Source organism: Mesoplodon mirus, assembly GCF_964341445.2.
Source record: "Mesoplodon mirus genome assembly, chromosome: 12".
Classification (NCBI taxonomy): Eukaryota; Metazoa; Chordata; class Mammalia; order Artiodactyla; family Ziphiidae; genus Mesoplodon; species Mesoplodon mirus.
In genome coordinates this window covers 39,454,631-39,471,249 of record NC_138988.1, presented here as the reverse complement: position 1 = coordinate 39,471,249, position 16,619 = coordinate 39,454,631, and the positions used below count along the sequence as shown (strand labels likewise).

Genomic DNA, 16,619 nt, shown 5'->3' with positions numbered 1-16,619 from the left:
TTTGAGTAAAGTGTAGAAGTTTAACTTCCATTTAGGCCCCTTTCCTTCCCCTTTAGAATGTAATTGTCTTAACTATTTCCTCTATATACATTAAGAACCACGTAAGACAATGTTATAATTTTGCTTCAAGCATCTAACCTATTTTAGAAAACTCAAGAGGATGACAGACTTTTATGTTTATCCATATGTTTACTGTTATTCTTTCTCCATTCTTGATGTTCCAAATTTCTTTCTTTTATCACTTCTGCAGGTGACAAAGTCTCAGTTTTGTTTTATCTGAGAATACCTTCATTCCTGAAGGATATTCTCACTAGGTATAGAATTCTGAGTTGACAGTTCTTTTCTTTCAGCAATTGAAAAATGCTGTGCTACTTCCTTCTGGCCTTCATGGATAGGGAATCTGGTGTCATTCAAATTGTTTTTCCTCTGTAGGTAAAGCATTGTTTCTCTCTAGTCACTTTCAAATTTATTCCTGTCTTTAGTTTTCTAAAGTTTGATTCTGATGTGTTTTGGCATAGATTTCTTTGGGTTTATCTAATTTGAAGTTCACTCAGCTTCTTGAATCTGTAGGTTTATTATCTTTCACCAAATTTGGGAATTTTCCAACTATTATTTCCTTGAATAATTTTTTAGCTCTATATTCTCCTCTTCTCCTGGGACTCTGATGACACAAATACTGTATCTTTTGTTATTCGTCCACAGGCTCTGTTCATTTCAGTCTATTTTCTTTCTGTTGTTCAGACTGGGTAATTTCTATTGTTCTAACTTCAAGTTCACTGATTCTTTCCTCCCTTATATTCATTCTGCTATTGAGCCCATCCAGTGAGTTTTTATTTGGGTTATTGTATTTTCCAGTTCTAAAGTTTCCATTTGGATCTTCTTTCTGTCTTCTATTTCTCCACTGAGACCTTCTATTTTTTTCCCTTTGTTTCTAGTGTGTTCATAATTGCTTGTTGAAGGATTTTTACGATGGCTGCTTTAAAATCATTGTCAGCTAATTCCAATATCTGTGTCACCTTGGTATTGACATCTTTTTTTTTTTTTTTTTTTTTTTTTTTTGCGGTACGCGGGCCTCTCACTGTTGTGGCCTCTCCCGTTGCGGAGCACAGGCTCCGGACGTGCAGGCTCAATGGCCATGGCTCACAGGCCCAGCCGCTCCGCGGTATGTGGGATCTTCCCGGACCAGGGCACGAACTCGCATCCCCTGCATCGGCAGGCGGACTCTCAACCACTGAGCCACCAGGGAAGCTCTACCTTGAGTATTTTAAGCACTGGCTTCCCAAGTGTGTGATGTATTCTTAAACCAATGTATCTCTCATCTCTCAGGGGCAATCTTTTTTTTTTTTTTTTTTTTTTTTGTGGGCCGCACCACATGTGGGATCCTAGTTCCCTGACCAGGGACTGAACCTAAGTCCCCTGTTCTGGAAGCGAGGAGTCTTAACCACTGGACCGCCAGGGAAGTCTCTCTCATGGGCATTCTTTTTTTTTTTTTTTTTTAACATCTTTATTGGAGTATAATTGCTTTAAAATGGTGTGTTAGTTTCTGCTTTATAACAAAGTGAATCAGCTGTACATATACATATATCCCCATATCTCCTCCCTCTTGCATCTCCCTCTCACCCTTCCTATCCCACCCTTCTAGGTGGTCGCAAAGCACCGAGCTGATCTCCCTGTGCTATGCAGCTGCTTCCCACTAGCTATCTATTTTACATTTGGTAGTATATATAAGTCCATGCCATTCTCTCACTTCGTCCCAGCTTACCCTCCCCCTCCCGGTGTCCTCAAGTCCATTCTCTATGTCTTCGTCTTTATTCCTGTCCTGCCTCAGGGGCATTCTTAATTCTACATTAGTATAGCACAATAAAGTGCTCTAGTATGTCTTTAAAATGTGATTTTATTTGAAGAAATATGTTGATAATTCCAAGGTATATATCTAATTCTGTTTGTAGAGTAAATGGAAACAAATTATCATAGATGTGAACATTTTAAAAGTGAAATTTGGAATCTGTACAAGAGGATGATTTTTGTTTGTTTTGTTTTTTGCGGTACTTGGACCTCCCACCGCCGTGGCCTCTCCCGTTGCGGAGCACAGGCTCCGGACACACAGGTTCAGTGGCCATGGCTCACAGGCCCAGCCGCTCTGTGGCATGTAGGATCTTCCTGGACTGGGGCACGAACCTGTGTCCCCTGCATTGGCAGGTGGACTCTCAACCACTGCGCCACCAGGGAAGCCCAGGATGATTGTTTTGTTTAAGAAGGAAGAGAATTATATATTTTGAAGGCTTGATAATGAAGGAAGCAAGGTGGGTCATGTATAATAGAGGATAGGATCATAGCAGTACTGTGCCTAAGACATTCTAGGAAAGTTCTGTTTCCCAGAATATGGCTATCAGCCTTTCTAGTCGTCTAAATCTATTGAATATTGGCATGGACCAATGAATAAATAGATGGCCAAACACAGAGAAAAGTTAGTCCTAGGATAGATAGAGATGGAAAACATGGTTGGCAGAGCTTTCAATGACACTTATTTTTCTAGGTTGTCTCTTGTACAGAGTTAACCCCCCTCTCTCTACTTGTCTGATAAAAACATAAATGGAAAATGTAGTAAGAGCTGACACAACTGCAAGGTCACAAGATCCAGTCTTTTCTCTGTAATTTGGAATAAGTGGTTTGTTGATAAATCACTTCAGAGAAGTGGAAAAACACACTGGTACAAAACCTTCCACGATGTCTTTCAGATAACTGGCTATAAAATATAGCGTGAACCAGCAGCCCAATGACAGAGACTCAGAAGTAAGGGGAATTAATACCATGCTATGCAAGGAGAACCATTTCTCTTAACTCACCAGTCCCCAAAGGGAGCCTTCTGAAGTGGCGACAATGGTAGCAGCTCTCGGGGTGTTGTACATCAGAGCTAGTTCTCCAAAACTGCCATGGTTGTCATACTGACCAACAGAGCGGGTTTGATTATCTTTTGTTACTAAAATATCATAGGTTCCCCTGGAAATATAACAAGAAACAATTTTACTTACAACGGGCAGGTGTACATGAATAGAAGGTTGTTGTTATTGGGGAATTCCAACAGATTTTTGCTAGTATATAGAAATATAATAAATTTTTTCATTTTGACTTTGTATTCTGTGACCTTGCTAAACTCATTTATTAGTTTTAATGAGTGAACTTGGCATTTTCTAGAGGATCATGTCATCTGCAAACAAAGACAAAGCAGCTTTATTTCTTCCTTTCCAATCTGTATGCCCTTCTTCCCTCCCGTCAGTCCTTCTTTCCTCACTCCATCTTTTTCTTTTCCTTCTTTTTTCTTTGCTTTATTGCGTTGGTTAGGACCTACAGTATAATATTGCATTGAAGTGGTGAGAGGAGACATGCTTGTCTGGTTCTCCATCTTAAAGGGAAAACATTCAATCTTTCACCATTAAGTATGAGGTTAGCTACAGGTTTTTTTTTTTTATATAAATGCCTTTAATCAGGTTGGAGAAAAGTCCCTTCTATTCCTAGTTTGCTGAGAGTTTTTATCATGGAAAGGTGTTGAATTTTGTCAAATGCTTTTCCTGCAGGTATTGAAATGATTGTATGGGTTTTCTTTTGTAGTCTGTTGAAAACTAGGATGTAGAACTGATTAAAATAAAGAAAAAAATGATATAATTCTCTATCTATTGATTGTTAATGACTGCTAAAGAAAAATATTCAGAATGGACAAACATTTGGAGAAACAGGCACTCTCAGTACACCACTGAAGCAAATGTAAATGTTTTAAAGTTTCTGAAAGATAATTAACAACATAACAAATTCCTTAAAGAGACCTTTTGACATAGCAATTCCATTTCTAGGCATTCTGAAGGAGATAAGCAAAGATATTGGAAAATATTTAACTGCAGGGATGCTCACCAGGTAATATTTATAAGAACAAAAACCACAATTTAATCTGCTAACAATAGGGGATAGGTCAAATATATGTCTATATTCATATTATGCAGTCAATATAAATCATGACATAGAATAATATTGTATCCCATGGCAAACTACTTCAAATAGATTTTAAAAATCAAGTCAATGTATATGACCCAACATAAAAAGTATACATATATATGTAATAAAGAGTTGACTACATTTTACATGTTTGTTAACAGCTTTCAAGCCCTACCACTCCCAATCCTTCTTCCTCTTCCGTCTCACATCTGGAAAAGCTGAGAAGAAAACCTGGGTGCTCCCTTATTTGGCACTGATGGGATATTCAAACAAAACTAGAGCCTGCCCATATATAAGAGTACTCTGACCTCAGCCCCACCCTCTAACCACCGTGAAACACCAAGCCAGTCACCCCTCCCTGCTGTCTTAAGTCATTTTTGGACCTCTTGGGAATCTGGCCTGTTCTCCCTTAAAAGCCTCATTATGTGAGTGATAAATCTTTTCATATCCTCTTAGCTGTGTGTGTGGTATGATCAGTCTCAATATCTGAACCAAATTTGGGATAATGGATCTGACCTAACAGTAAAGCATAGGAAAAAAAAAAAAAAAAAAAAAGAAAGGAAGAATATACTCTGGGGATGAAATTAGGGCTAAATTACTTTCTTTCCTGTTTTTTTTTTTTTCCCTAAGTTTCCTACAAAGAGCCTCCACTTGTCTGATAAAAATCATTAGGTATCATATGTTACACAAGAAGCAAAGAATAAAGCCAATCACTCAAGTATCAGGTACACAGTACCAACCCTGCTCTCAAGGGAGCTCACCACTGAATAGGTAAGCTGACCTGTATTTGACCTGGTGGACAAGGCAAAAGTAACAAGGACACGAGTGGAATACATGGAACTCAGGGTAAATTCACTTACGTGTTTTTAGTCTCTCTTCCAGGAGACACTAGCAACTTAATTTTGGGAACACCACAAATAATTTCAGGAAGCCACAAAACAAGAGTCTTTCCTAACCTCTCACTTCGGTCCTCTTCCAAATAATGGGACATATTTTTCTCACTGTTGTTACCATCAAATTATGTAATAATTATCTATTTAATTATGTAATAGTTATCTACTTCTAGTCTCTCCAACTAGAAAATGAGTTTTTTGAGGTCAGGAACAATATCTTTTTAATAATTTATTAACAACCACTTTCAGTGCATGCAAAAGATAATCCCTCTCATTTACATGTGTAATAACAAATCATTCCCTTTGTAGACAGGCATTTCAACCATAAGCTATGGATATGTGAAGGTAAATGCTTATTTTCCAGACTGCAGGTACCTACTGGGATTCCTGTCTTGGTGAGGGAGCACATGGCAGAGCAAGGGAGAAAGGTGGCTGTTAGAAGTGGTGATATAACTTAAAAAAATTATTCTGTCACTACTTACAGAATTCTATGAAGGAAGCATGAGCATAATAGATAAAACAGTCTTAAAGAAGACATTATTTGTATCATCTTTACTCTTTAAATAAAACATTTCTTTCCTAACCCTAATTGTAATCATCTGTCACAGTATCAAGGGCCAAAAGGTTACCCAAGGAGTACGTTTTTTTTTTAACGTTTATTTTTTTTAAATTAATTAATTACTTATTTATTTTTGGCTGCATTGGGTCTTCTTTGCTGCGTGCGGGCTTTCTCTAGTTGCGGCGAGCGGGAGCTACTCTTTGTTGCGGTGCGCAGGCTTCTCATTGCGGTGGCTTCTCTTGTTGCGGAGTGCAGGCTCTAGGCGCATGGACTTCAGTAGTTGTGGTGCGTGGGCTCAGTAGTTGTGGCTCGCGGGCTCTAGAGCGCAGGCTCAGTAGTTGTGGTGCTAAGTCGGGCTTAGGTGCTCCGCGGCATGTGGGATCTTCCTGGACCAGGGCTCGAACCTGTGTCCCCTGCATTTGCGGGCGGATTCTTAACCACTGCGCCACCAGGGAAGTCCAAGTAGTACATTCTTGAACATTTTCCTGAACGAGCAAAAGGCTCGACGAGACGGGACCAGCTGAATCTAGTACAGCTACTTGATCAAAATGAAAAGACCCTTAAAAATCTTAAAAATCAGGAAAGCAATTGGAAAAAAATGAATAAGGTCTGCAGAGTAGATGAGAGTACTGTATAAAATGTTAATATCTGATTTTTACAATTGATCTCTGCTTATGTAAGAGAATATTCTATTTTTAGGAAATATACACTGAAGTATTCAGAGGTAAAAGGGCTTATACCTGCAACTTACTTTCAAACAATAAAGCTAATGTGGTACAACATAAATCTGGGGACCCCAGGTTTATAAGAATTTTTTGTACTATTTGTGTAACATTTCTATAACTCTGAAATTACTTCAAAAGAAAAAATGAAAAATAATTAATGGAAGATATTGGGTGAAGCAACATCTTATTGATCTTAAATTCTGGTGAGGGTGTTCCTTTCAGGACTGAGGAGGGGTCAGAAGGAGTCCTCCAGGTGATACTAATAGCTCAAGAGGTTAGGACACACCAGGGCGAACAGGTCAAACCCACATATTTCATGTCTCCCAACATGATTTATGCCTGGAACAGAGCCAGAAGGGGCCAGAGGTATGGAGGTTGAGGTAGTACACTCATGTGTAAAATTAGGCTAGGACTGAATGATCCAGATGACAATAAAGTGTTACGGTTATTCTTTAGAAAATCAATTCACTTGAACACTTGCAAATAACATGTTTATAAAGCATAGCTTGCACATTTCACCTAATTGTAGATAGTGGCAACCCAAGTATGGGTTGTACTGAGGACTCAGGGCAGCAGTAGATAAAGGCAGGCTGTGGACAGAGAGGGGCAAGCTTTGAGAAGCTTGTTTACGTGGCCCTAAGTCCTGTCTGGGCTGAACAAAGCATAGGGTAAAGCACTTGCCCTGAATCATGAATCTTATTAAGTATAGCCGTGCAATTGCAAAACTCCATCTCCTACCGTTCAATGACATAAAAGTTGTCCCCATCATCTCCTTGGTCAATGACATGCTCATCAACTTTGACTGTCCTTTCAAACATGGCATCGAGGACTTGAGAAAGCTGTTCCTGCAGGGAACACACAACAAGAAAAGATGGCTTCTACATTTGTGGGGGGGGAAAACTATGCTTATCTTAGTTGGTGACTACATGGTAGATGGTAGAAGTCCCCACATCAGACTATTCCCCACACTCAAGCAGAAACCTAAGGGCTGTCTGAAACAAATGCTTTCCTGTGGCCATTCAGCTTTGCATCTCCACATATACAACAAAGTTGCCAAATTTTCTGAGGCAGCGTTGTTTTGAAAAAACATTCTATAATTTACGCAAAAACAGGTATCTAAATCATGGTGCCTATTCTCCCAGCCGCACCCACAAGACTGTCACCTGCCTTGATGGCTCTACTATGTCAGGTATAAAGCCATGTGATGCCACCTTCCTCCAGGTGTTGATATTAACAGGATCATCAAGGCTAAAAGGCTGAGATGGCCTCACAGGTTATCTCATGGAACAGCACAACTACTACTCTGACTAGCCAAGCACATCACTTTACCTCTCTGAGACTCAGTTTCTTCATATGCAAAAAAGGGTTTAATAAATAGTTTCTAGCTCATCAACTTTTATGACTAAAGGAGAAAAATCTAAGGCAAGTACATGTCACATAACAGGTACTCAATAAACGAGATCTATTACCAGACATGTAATACTGCTACAATCATTTATATACAACACATACAATTACTTACTTACCAATATCACCTGCCATAACCAGAAGGTAACTGTACCGGTAAGTATAATGAAAACAAAACAATGCTATTAAATTCTAACAAAACAGTGGTCTCAGTCTAGGGCCAGCATCCCTCTGTCAGGGAAATCAGTGACTGTTATGGAGCACTAAATACCAGTTTCAACTCAGAGAAAGACTTTGTCTTTGGAGGAATGTGGATTGAAGATCTGACAAGGAAATAATTTTATTGCTGCATAATTCCATGTGATTTAGTGTTCTGTCAGTGTGACTGTGCTATCTAAAATAACATATCACCAAAAAGCACCTCTTTAGTTCCATAATTCCAGGTGTGCTGAATACTGTAAAAGCTGATGAATACTAAAAAGGAAGGCTTGATACTCATGTGTCATCCACGTTAATGTGGAATGTGAGCTCAGTGTTGCCAGAAATCTCATGTTTAAATACAAGTAACAAATTAAAGTTTTCACATACAATACAGACCAAACACACACATCTATACCTGGCTGTATCTGGCCTGTGGGCTGTCCATTGGCAGCCTCATGTTTTGAGTAACTCTTCATTTTCTGGACTGGACTCTTCAGAAACATCAGTGTCATGAGATATAGAATAAGGCATGGGGGAAGCAATCTGGGTTACAGGGGACTAAAATCATACCATGACAACCAAAAGCAACATGTGACTCAGGATTGGAAAACAAAACAAAAAAGCCATAGAAAACTTTACAGGAAAAATCTTAAAAGCAGTTCATACATACTTATACATGTGCCTACGTATACACACAAGAAACAGTGTAAATGTGGCAAAATGTTAACAACTGGTCAATCTAGGTCAAGAATATAAGAATGTTCATGGTACTATTCTTTGACTTTTCTGTAAATTTGAAAATTTAAAAACAAAGGTTTGGGAAGTAAATTTTTAAAAAATGGAAACAAATATACTCACTGGAATGGCTAAAATTTGAAAAGACAGATAATATCAAATGTTGGTTAAGGATACAGAACAATTGGAAATGTCATGTATTGTTGGAAGGAATGCAAAATGGTATAACCACTCTGAAAAACAGCTGGTAGATTTTTACAATATCAAACATATACCTACCCTATGACTCAGCAATTTTGCCCTCAGGTATTTTACTGAAGAGAAATGAAAAAAAAAGTTCACAAAAAGACTTGTATAAAATGTCCAGAGCATTATTCATAAGAGCTAAAAGCAAGAAATAGACCAGGTATCCATTGTCAGAAAAATGGATAAACAAACTGGTATTTTCACATAGTGGAATACTTCTCAGCAATAAAAGGGAATGAACGAACATCACCAAAACAATGACACACTGACATCATGGATCCCTTGATATGATGCTCTGAGAAGGACACAATAGAATTTCTGTGTAGTCTGGCCAAAGATGTATAACTGCATTTCAATCATGAGGAAACATCAGACAAATTCAAATTGAGGTATATTCTATAACGTAATTAACCAGTACTCTTCAAAGTGTCAAGATCATGAAATACTAGAAAGGACTGAAAACTATCGCAAATTGGAGGAGACTAAGGAGAAATAACAGCTAAGTGCAATGTCGGTTTCTGGACTGGATTATTAACTAGGAAAAAAAATTAGTGAGAAAACTGATGAAATTTGAACAAGGTTTTTAGTTTAACAATGGTATTGTAACAATGTCATTTTCCTGGTTTTGATAATTGTACTATGGTTATGTAAGATGCTAATATTGGTGGAAGCTGGATGAGGGGTATATGGGAACTCTACTATTTTTACAACTTCTTTATGAGTCTAAAACTAGTTCAAAATAAAAAGTGAAAAAAGAAAATGGAATGTTGAACAATAAGAATCTCAAAAATATTGTGCTGAGTGAAAAGAATCTCTCACAAGAGTATATACTGTATGATTCCACTTATATGAAATTCTAGAAGGCAAAATTAATTTATGGTAGAACAAATCAAAATAGAAGTTGCCTCTGGGGGGAGGCGAGCAAGAATTGATCATGAAGGGGCATAAGGAAACTTTTTGGGGTGGTGGCAACATTCTACATCTTGATAGGGGTTTGGATTACCTAAGTGTATGCATTTGTCAAACCTAAATACACTTAAAACTCATGCATGCATTTCATTATATGCAAACTTTACATTAAAAAGCTATAAAGAAATATTGAACTATAGTTCATGATATGCATGCCAAAGTATTTAAGGGAAATATACTGAAATCTCCAATTTACTCTGAAATTATCCTAAAAAATAAGATGGGTTAATGCAGGGGCCAGCAAACAGTTGACTGTTTTTGTAAATAATGTTTTATTGGAACACAGCCATACCCTTTCATTTATGCATTGTTATGCTTTCCTGCTACAATAATGAAGTTGAGTAGTTGTGACAGAAATATTTAATATCTGGTTCTTTAAGCAAAAGTTTGCCAACCCCTTGGTTGAGGGTAGACGGTATATCATGTGACAAGCATAGTAAAATGTTAATGTTAGAATCAAGGCAGTGGATAAATACATGTTCTGTAAAATCCTTTCCACTTTGTTGTATCTGAATATTTTCATGATAAAATGTTAGAAAAATATAATTAAATCTGAAAATTCAGTTATCATTTTTCAAGACTGAAATGGTAAAATGATGTTCTCCAGCACTAAGAAGAATCTGAATACTAGACTGACACAGCAACTTCTTTAGAACATCTGATAGTATAAAATTTACAAGGGGTTTTATTCACAGTAGATAAAGAAGCAAGTCCCCTTTCCATTGATACAGATGGGTCTTCCAGGGAAAACAGCTGACACAGAATATTATTTCTTACAACCAGCCTTTCCTTGAACTCATGGTCCTTGTTTTATTCAATCTCAGACTAATAAAATTCTGATTAAAGTTCTCGCTATTCCTATAACCACACAGCTACCAAACAGCATGGTTTACAGACACCAGGGATAGTTGATTCCCTTGATTGATACAACATGAATTCATGTTTGACCAGCCAGATTCCCAGAAGGCTGTGGGGTATCTTCAGAAGACATATTTGCAGGAGCTGGGTAGTAGGAGAATTCTATTTCCCATCCTTCCTGTCTCTGCACATTCTGGGATTCCCCAGCAGGCCCAGCACCTCAGCCATTCATTTGGCTTCAGCATGTGACCATCAAAGTACAGAAGGAACAGGAAATTTGAAGCATCTCTGTCCTCAGGAGGTAGCCCTGTTTTCCATCTCCACCAAGAGAGGGAAGACAGTCACAGGCACAGATCCTGTGCTGGGGCCCTAAAGACACACACCACTCTGTGTGTGCCCCATGCCTGAGGTCTTCACTGAGAAATAATCATAAAAGGTGCCTTACACCAAAGGAGTGAGAAGCAGTCACACACTTCCAGTGGGTTAACCGCTACCGGTAGAGAGGACGCCACACTGGCATCTTTGGAGAAATTACTCTGCAGCATAAATAAAGCCCCTCCAAACTAAGCCAGGGTCATGCAAACCTGAGCATTTCCTTTTAATATGACCCAACTGCATGGTCCTCAAATGGTATTGCCTTGGAGGAAGTACCAAAGCAGTTCAGAGAAATACTAAAAGTCATCTGAAAAGCTCATTATGGATTACAGTGTTCAACACAATGCAAACGTTTGTAAGTAAGAAGAAGCTAAGGTTTTAATGCCTCATATGACTGTGGCTAACATGCTAAAAACTGTTTAAATGATGAATAGGACAAAAGCTAAAAGCCAAAAATATTTTAAAAATCAATGTTACCTGATCAAGATTTTTGAAAAGAAGAATATCTTTGCAAGCTTCCTGAAGTCTGCACCTCTGTTGATCAGTTTTAGGATGAATCACCTGCCAATCCAAATAAAACCAGGGAAAATTTTTTATTCTATTTTAAAATATTACTTAACTTACAAATTGGTATATTTCTTTCTCCTAAAAATGGGAAAAATTAAGAGCATGTTTACTATAATTTTAACTCTGTACAAATACCAAGCAGTACCCTGATCGTGGACAGGAAATATGATAGGGGTGAAGAGTACCCACCCTGGACCGCCCACTGGCTGTGTGGCTGGCAGCAAGTCAGCTATCCACTGGGAGCCTCAGAGTCCCCATCCGAAAAGCAGAAGGTCACATATCATTCATTCAACAAATATTAAGCATCGACTAGGTGCCAGGCACCGTCTCAGCTCTGGGGACATAGCAGTGAACACAAGACAAAAACACCTGCTTTCACATTCAATAAATACATAAAGTATGTTAGAGTGACAAGGCTAAGGAGAAAATAAGGTAGGGAAGGGTGCGTGTATGAGTGTGCATGTGCGTGTGTGCGTCCAGATGAGGCCTGAGAAGGTGACATTTGTAAAGATCCCAAGGAACTGAGGACAACCTGAGGGAGTGAGTAATGTGGACATCTCTAAGAAGAGCACCTCAAGCAGAAGGAACAGCAAGTGAAAACAAGGTCTTATGGTTGGTTAATAGCATGTTTGAGAAAAACCAGGAGACAGGTGTGACTGATGCAGAGCGAGGGGAAAAGATCAGGAAGAGACCAGGTTTGGGGGTTAGGTGGAGGGCATTGTAGATCACAGATCTGGAACTTTTCTCTAGTGACATGGGGGCAATCTGAGGGTTCTGACAGAGGAAGGAAAGAGATTTAATGTTTTTAAAGGCTCATGCTGGCTCCTGAGTGAAGAACAGCCTTGAGGGAGGCAACAGAGAAAGCCAGAAAGCTACTGTGATTATCCTAGTGCTAAATGGTGGTGATTAGGACCATGGTGGTCGCCATGAAGGTGTTGAGAAGTACTGGAATTTTAAATATGTTTTGAAGACTGAGTCTATCAGATTTGCTGAAAAATTGAATGTGGGTATGAAAAAATGAGAGGAGCTGAGGGTGACCCTAAAATTTTGGACCTGAGCAACAGAAAGTTTGGAGCTGCCAGGAAGTGAGCTGGGGAAGACTGTGGGTGAAAAAGAATGTCTAAATGGAAATAGTCAGGAGCTCAGTATGAGTTGTCTATTGAAATGTAAGTGGAGATGGCAAGTAAACAACCGCTATACAAGCTAGAGTTCAAACCTCAATAGCTTAGTATTACTAGTAGTATTAGTGATATTTACAAAATTAGAATTGTCATATGGATTAAATGAGCTAATACAGGCAGTGTTTAAAACAGAAGCTGGCATTTAGTAGGTGCTCAAAAACTATTACTCCTGGGCTTCCCTGGTGGTGCAGTGGTTGAGTCTGCCTGCCGATGCAGGGGACACTGGTTCGTGCCCTGGTCCGGGAAGATCCCACGTGCTGCAGAGCGGCTGGGCCCGTGGGCCATGGCCGCTGAACCTGCGCATCCAGAGCCTGCGCTCCGCAACGGGAGAGGCCACAACAGTGAGAGGCCCGCATACCGCAAAAAAAACCCACAAAAAACCAAAACAACAACTATTACTCCTATTACTAATACTACAGATATTTAATAAATGTTTATTGAACTAAAAAAAATAATTATTGCCTAGTATCACTGTTATAATTGAGAGACCCATCAAGCTCCTTCCTAAGTATTGTCTTCACCCTAAAAAAAATACATTGCTTAAATTGACCAGAAATAACAGATGTCAAAAGTGTTAAGTAATTTAAATTTGTGATATTAAAAAGTTAGTAAAAAAAGTTTTAACTTTTTAAAGTCATCAAAATTTTACAATATCTAAAATAAAAAATTCAAAAACCTACATGTCTATTATATTCACACAATGGTAGCATTTTATTATTAGAATACTTCAGAGATCTTTCATAGTCTACTCATTTTAAGGCACACTTGAAAGATCATTAAAATTTCTTTTATAACATCAATCTTTAAAAAAAGATGGTTCAAATTTGCTTTTATAAAAGTAATTTGTTAACTGTACAAGAATTTAAAAAACTGAGTTTTTAAAAAAGCACCCCAAAATCAACCATAGTCCTACAACAACTACTGTTAATATCTGGGATATATCCTTCCAGGTATAAATCTTTGCACAAACAAGTAAATAAGTAAATAGGTAGACAGACGGATAGATATTTTAAAATTATTTTTTATTTTATAAAATGCTCTATAAAATGTACCTCAAATATACATCATTCCATGTCATTAAAGCCAGTCCTGTACCATCATTTCCAATTGCTGCAGATTCTCTTGACTTGAATGTACCATAATTTAGCCCTTGGCATCCCCTATTTTGGTTCATTTATGTTGCTTCCATTTTTCAATTTTACAATACTGCAATAATCTCCTTAGAAAGGACCCAACTGTTTGTTAGGGATGAATTCTCCTTCACGTAACTGTTGAGTCAGTTGGCTTGACTAAGTATAAAGCTCTGACAGCTACAGCTAGGCATCCCTCCTTACCATATCCTCAACCAATCTTGCTTTCATTCTTCTTAATAATTGTCAATCTGTTAGATAAAAGATGGCATCTTGCTGAGATTTTAATTTGTATTTATTTTAAATGTCAGCATGATTAGATGTGGTATGTAGAGGAGGAGGGGAGTGAGTGGGGACTAAAATTATTCTACCTAATACCTTTGCTGCAGTTCTTACCCTTGGATCAGTATCCTCCTCTTCCTCATCAGGGTTATAGGTCTCAGCACAGACTAAATTTGGAGAGAAAAAAATAAAGAGAAAAATAAATAAAAGAGATGTGTGTTTTACTGGAAAATAGGAAGTGGACACAATTTTCTTTTATTCACTGTTTTCTAAAGCTATAATGATTTTTGTAATCCCTTCCTTCAATTAACAAATATATTAAGTACCTAGTAATGCCAGGCATTCTGTTAGTGATGAAAAGCCAGCTCTCTAGGGACTGGGAGTCCAAACAGGAGAGAGATGATAAAAAATATTATCTACTAAATTCTATGGTAGTAGCAAGGACAAGCAAGGAAGTGCTGTCTCTGCTGAGCTATGAAGCAGGGATGGAAAACCAAAAAGTACAGTATATGCAATATAAACATATGGATACAGAATTGGAGTAATTATGAAAAGAATCAATTAAAATAAAATATCTCAACATCATTATGTACATGAATAACTTAAAAGTAAGAATTTTAAACAAAGTAAATACTATGTGTCAGGTTCTGTTCTAGGTACAGTATTATATAACTCTAAAACCAACTTGATTTTCTTTGCAGGTAACCTGAGTTTGCACCAGCGGGCCACAGGATGTGTCTTTGTCGTAAAGCAAAGACTTAAAAAATATTAACTGAACAACTGTTTATAATAGCAGAATATCATAAATGATGTAAGTACCCATGTGACTCATAAAGCTATAAGAAAGTACGAGGAAGATCCCCATAGGCTAATAAATAGTGAGTTCTAGGGGAAAAAAAGGCAGAAAAAGCAAGGTGAAGAATATACTACATAGTATGCTGTCCCTTCCATAAAGAAGGACTTCCATGATAAAGGAGAGATAAGGATTGGGGGAGGGGGACTTTCCTGGTGGTCCAGTGGTTAAGAATCCACCTTCTAATGCAGGGGACACGGGTTCAATCCCTGGTTGGGGAACCAAGATCTCACATGCAGCGGGGCAACTAAGCCTGCATGCTGCAACCACTAAGCCCGTGCACTCCAGAGCCCAAGCACCACAACTAGAGAGAAGCCCACGTGCCGCAACGAAAGATCCAGCATGCTGCAGGGAAGATCCTGTGTGCCACAACTAAGACCCAATGCAGCCAAAAAACAAGGGCGGGGGGGAAGGGAATAAATATATAAATATGAATATATATACAAAAAAATTTAATATATTTATTTTTTCAAAAGGAAACAAGAGAAAGATAAACTAGACAGTAATAAAATTGTTTTCTAGAAGGTAGGCAGAAACAAAAAAGAAGGGATAGGGAAGGGAATGAAACTTCTCTAAGAAAATTCTTTTATATAGTTTTGACCGTTAAGCCATGTTAAAATGTTTTATATATTTAAAAAATTAAATTGATAAGGATGGAGGGACCCTAAAACTGAATACAAAGAGAAACAAATGAACCTAACCACATATCAGGTTGATAACATAACCACAGAGAAGGAAAGGAGAATTATTTTAAGTAGCTTCTGAACATAGTACTGTAACCATCCACCCTCAGTGGGATATATTCCAACGACAAAAAAGAACTGCTATTTGCAGTGGTACAGTAATTCCAAAACTCCTCTGTGTACTACAGTTGTGAGTAAACAAATATACAGCCAGATGTTTTTCACTGGAGAAAAGGGGAATAAAATTATGGAACAGAAGAAGGGTTAGAATTGGAGATGTCAGTACAAGTCATGATTTTAAAATCTTACCCTTAGGTGTTACAATGGTAGACACAGTGAATTATCTAGTGAATAAAAAAGTTAGTGTACTCACTAACAAAACTGTTTTGCCAGGAATGATCTAGATGTGATCACTGATGTTGCCCAGAATGCAACAAAATAAAGGCAATGATTTTTTGCATTCTATGAGCATTTTGTAGTGGACCTTTCTAATCTTCATTCCTCTTATATGCTTAATCTGCCAAATTCATTCATAAGCCTTGTATTGTTTGTTAGGGTTTATTTCTTATTTGTTAGCAGGCAAGAAATATAAGTTTCTTGACCCTATGCTCAATTCTTTTGTATGATGCTAAAAATCTCTACATATCTATAATGAGGGGATAAGATGATACATACCACTCTCAATTTAACTCCTGATTTCTTAGAGACATTTACTCATTGCAGCCCTGGTCTAGCTTGCATCCCAGCTTCCCCTTCCTCATTGATTCTGATCTAATGGAATACCTGAGAAATGGTGACTCCCAGCATGACCTGTACACAGGACTCCCTTCCCTGCCCGGCCTACTTGTGTGGACCACACCTTCTGTACTGTAATGCCATCAACACTCTGCCTGTCTAACAGGGACCCAGTATCCTTAAATAGATGGAGAAAAATCAGGGAGAAGGGCGTAAGAGGATAGGCACCATTC

General features: G+C 38.1%; 1 protein-coding gene across 1 annotated transcript in view; it reads right to left on the bottom strand.

Annotated features, from left to right (window-relative positions):
* Positions 1-16,619, bottom strand: part of PRKAR2A (protein kinase cAMP-dependent type II regulatory subunit alpha) — a 94,192-nt gene that overhangs the window by 17,517 nt on the left and 60,056 nt on the right. The window contains exons 3-6 of the mRNA XM_082638116.1: positions 14,230-14,282; positions 11,433-11,516; positions 6,903-7,009; positions 2,847-3,000 (exon numbers count right to left, since the gene is read on the bottom strand). Coding sequence (XP_082494242.1) covers positions 2,847-3,000; positions 6,903-7,009; positions 11,433-11,516; positions 14,230-14,282 — 398 coding nt within the window. The remainder of the gene's footprint in view (positions 1-2,846; positions 3,001-6,902; positions 7,010-11,432; positions 11,517-14,229; positions 14,283-16,619) is intronic.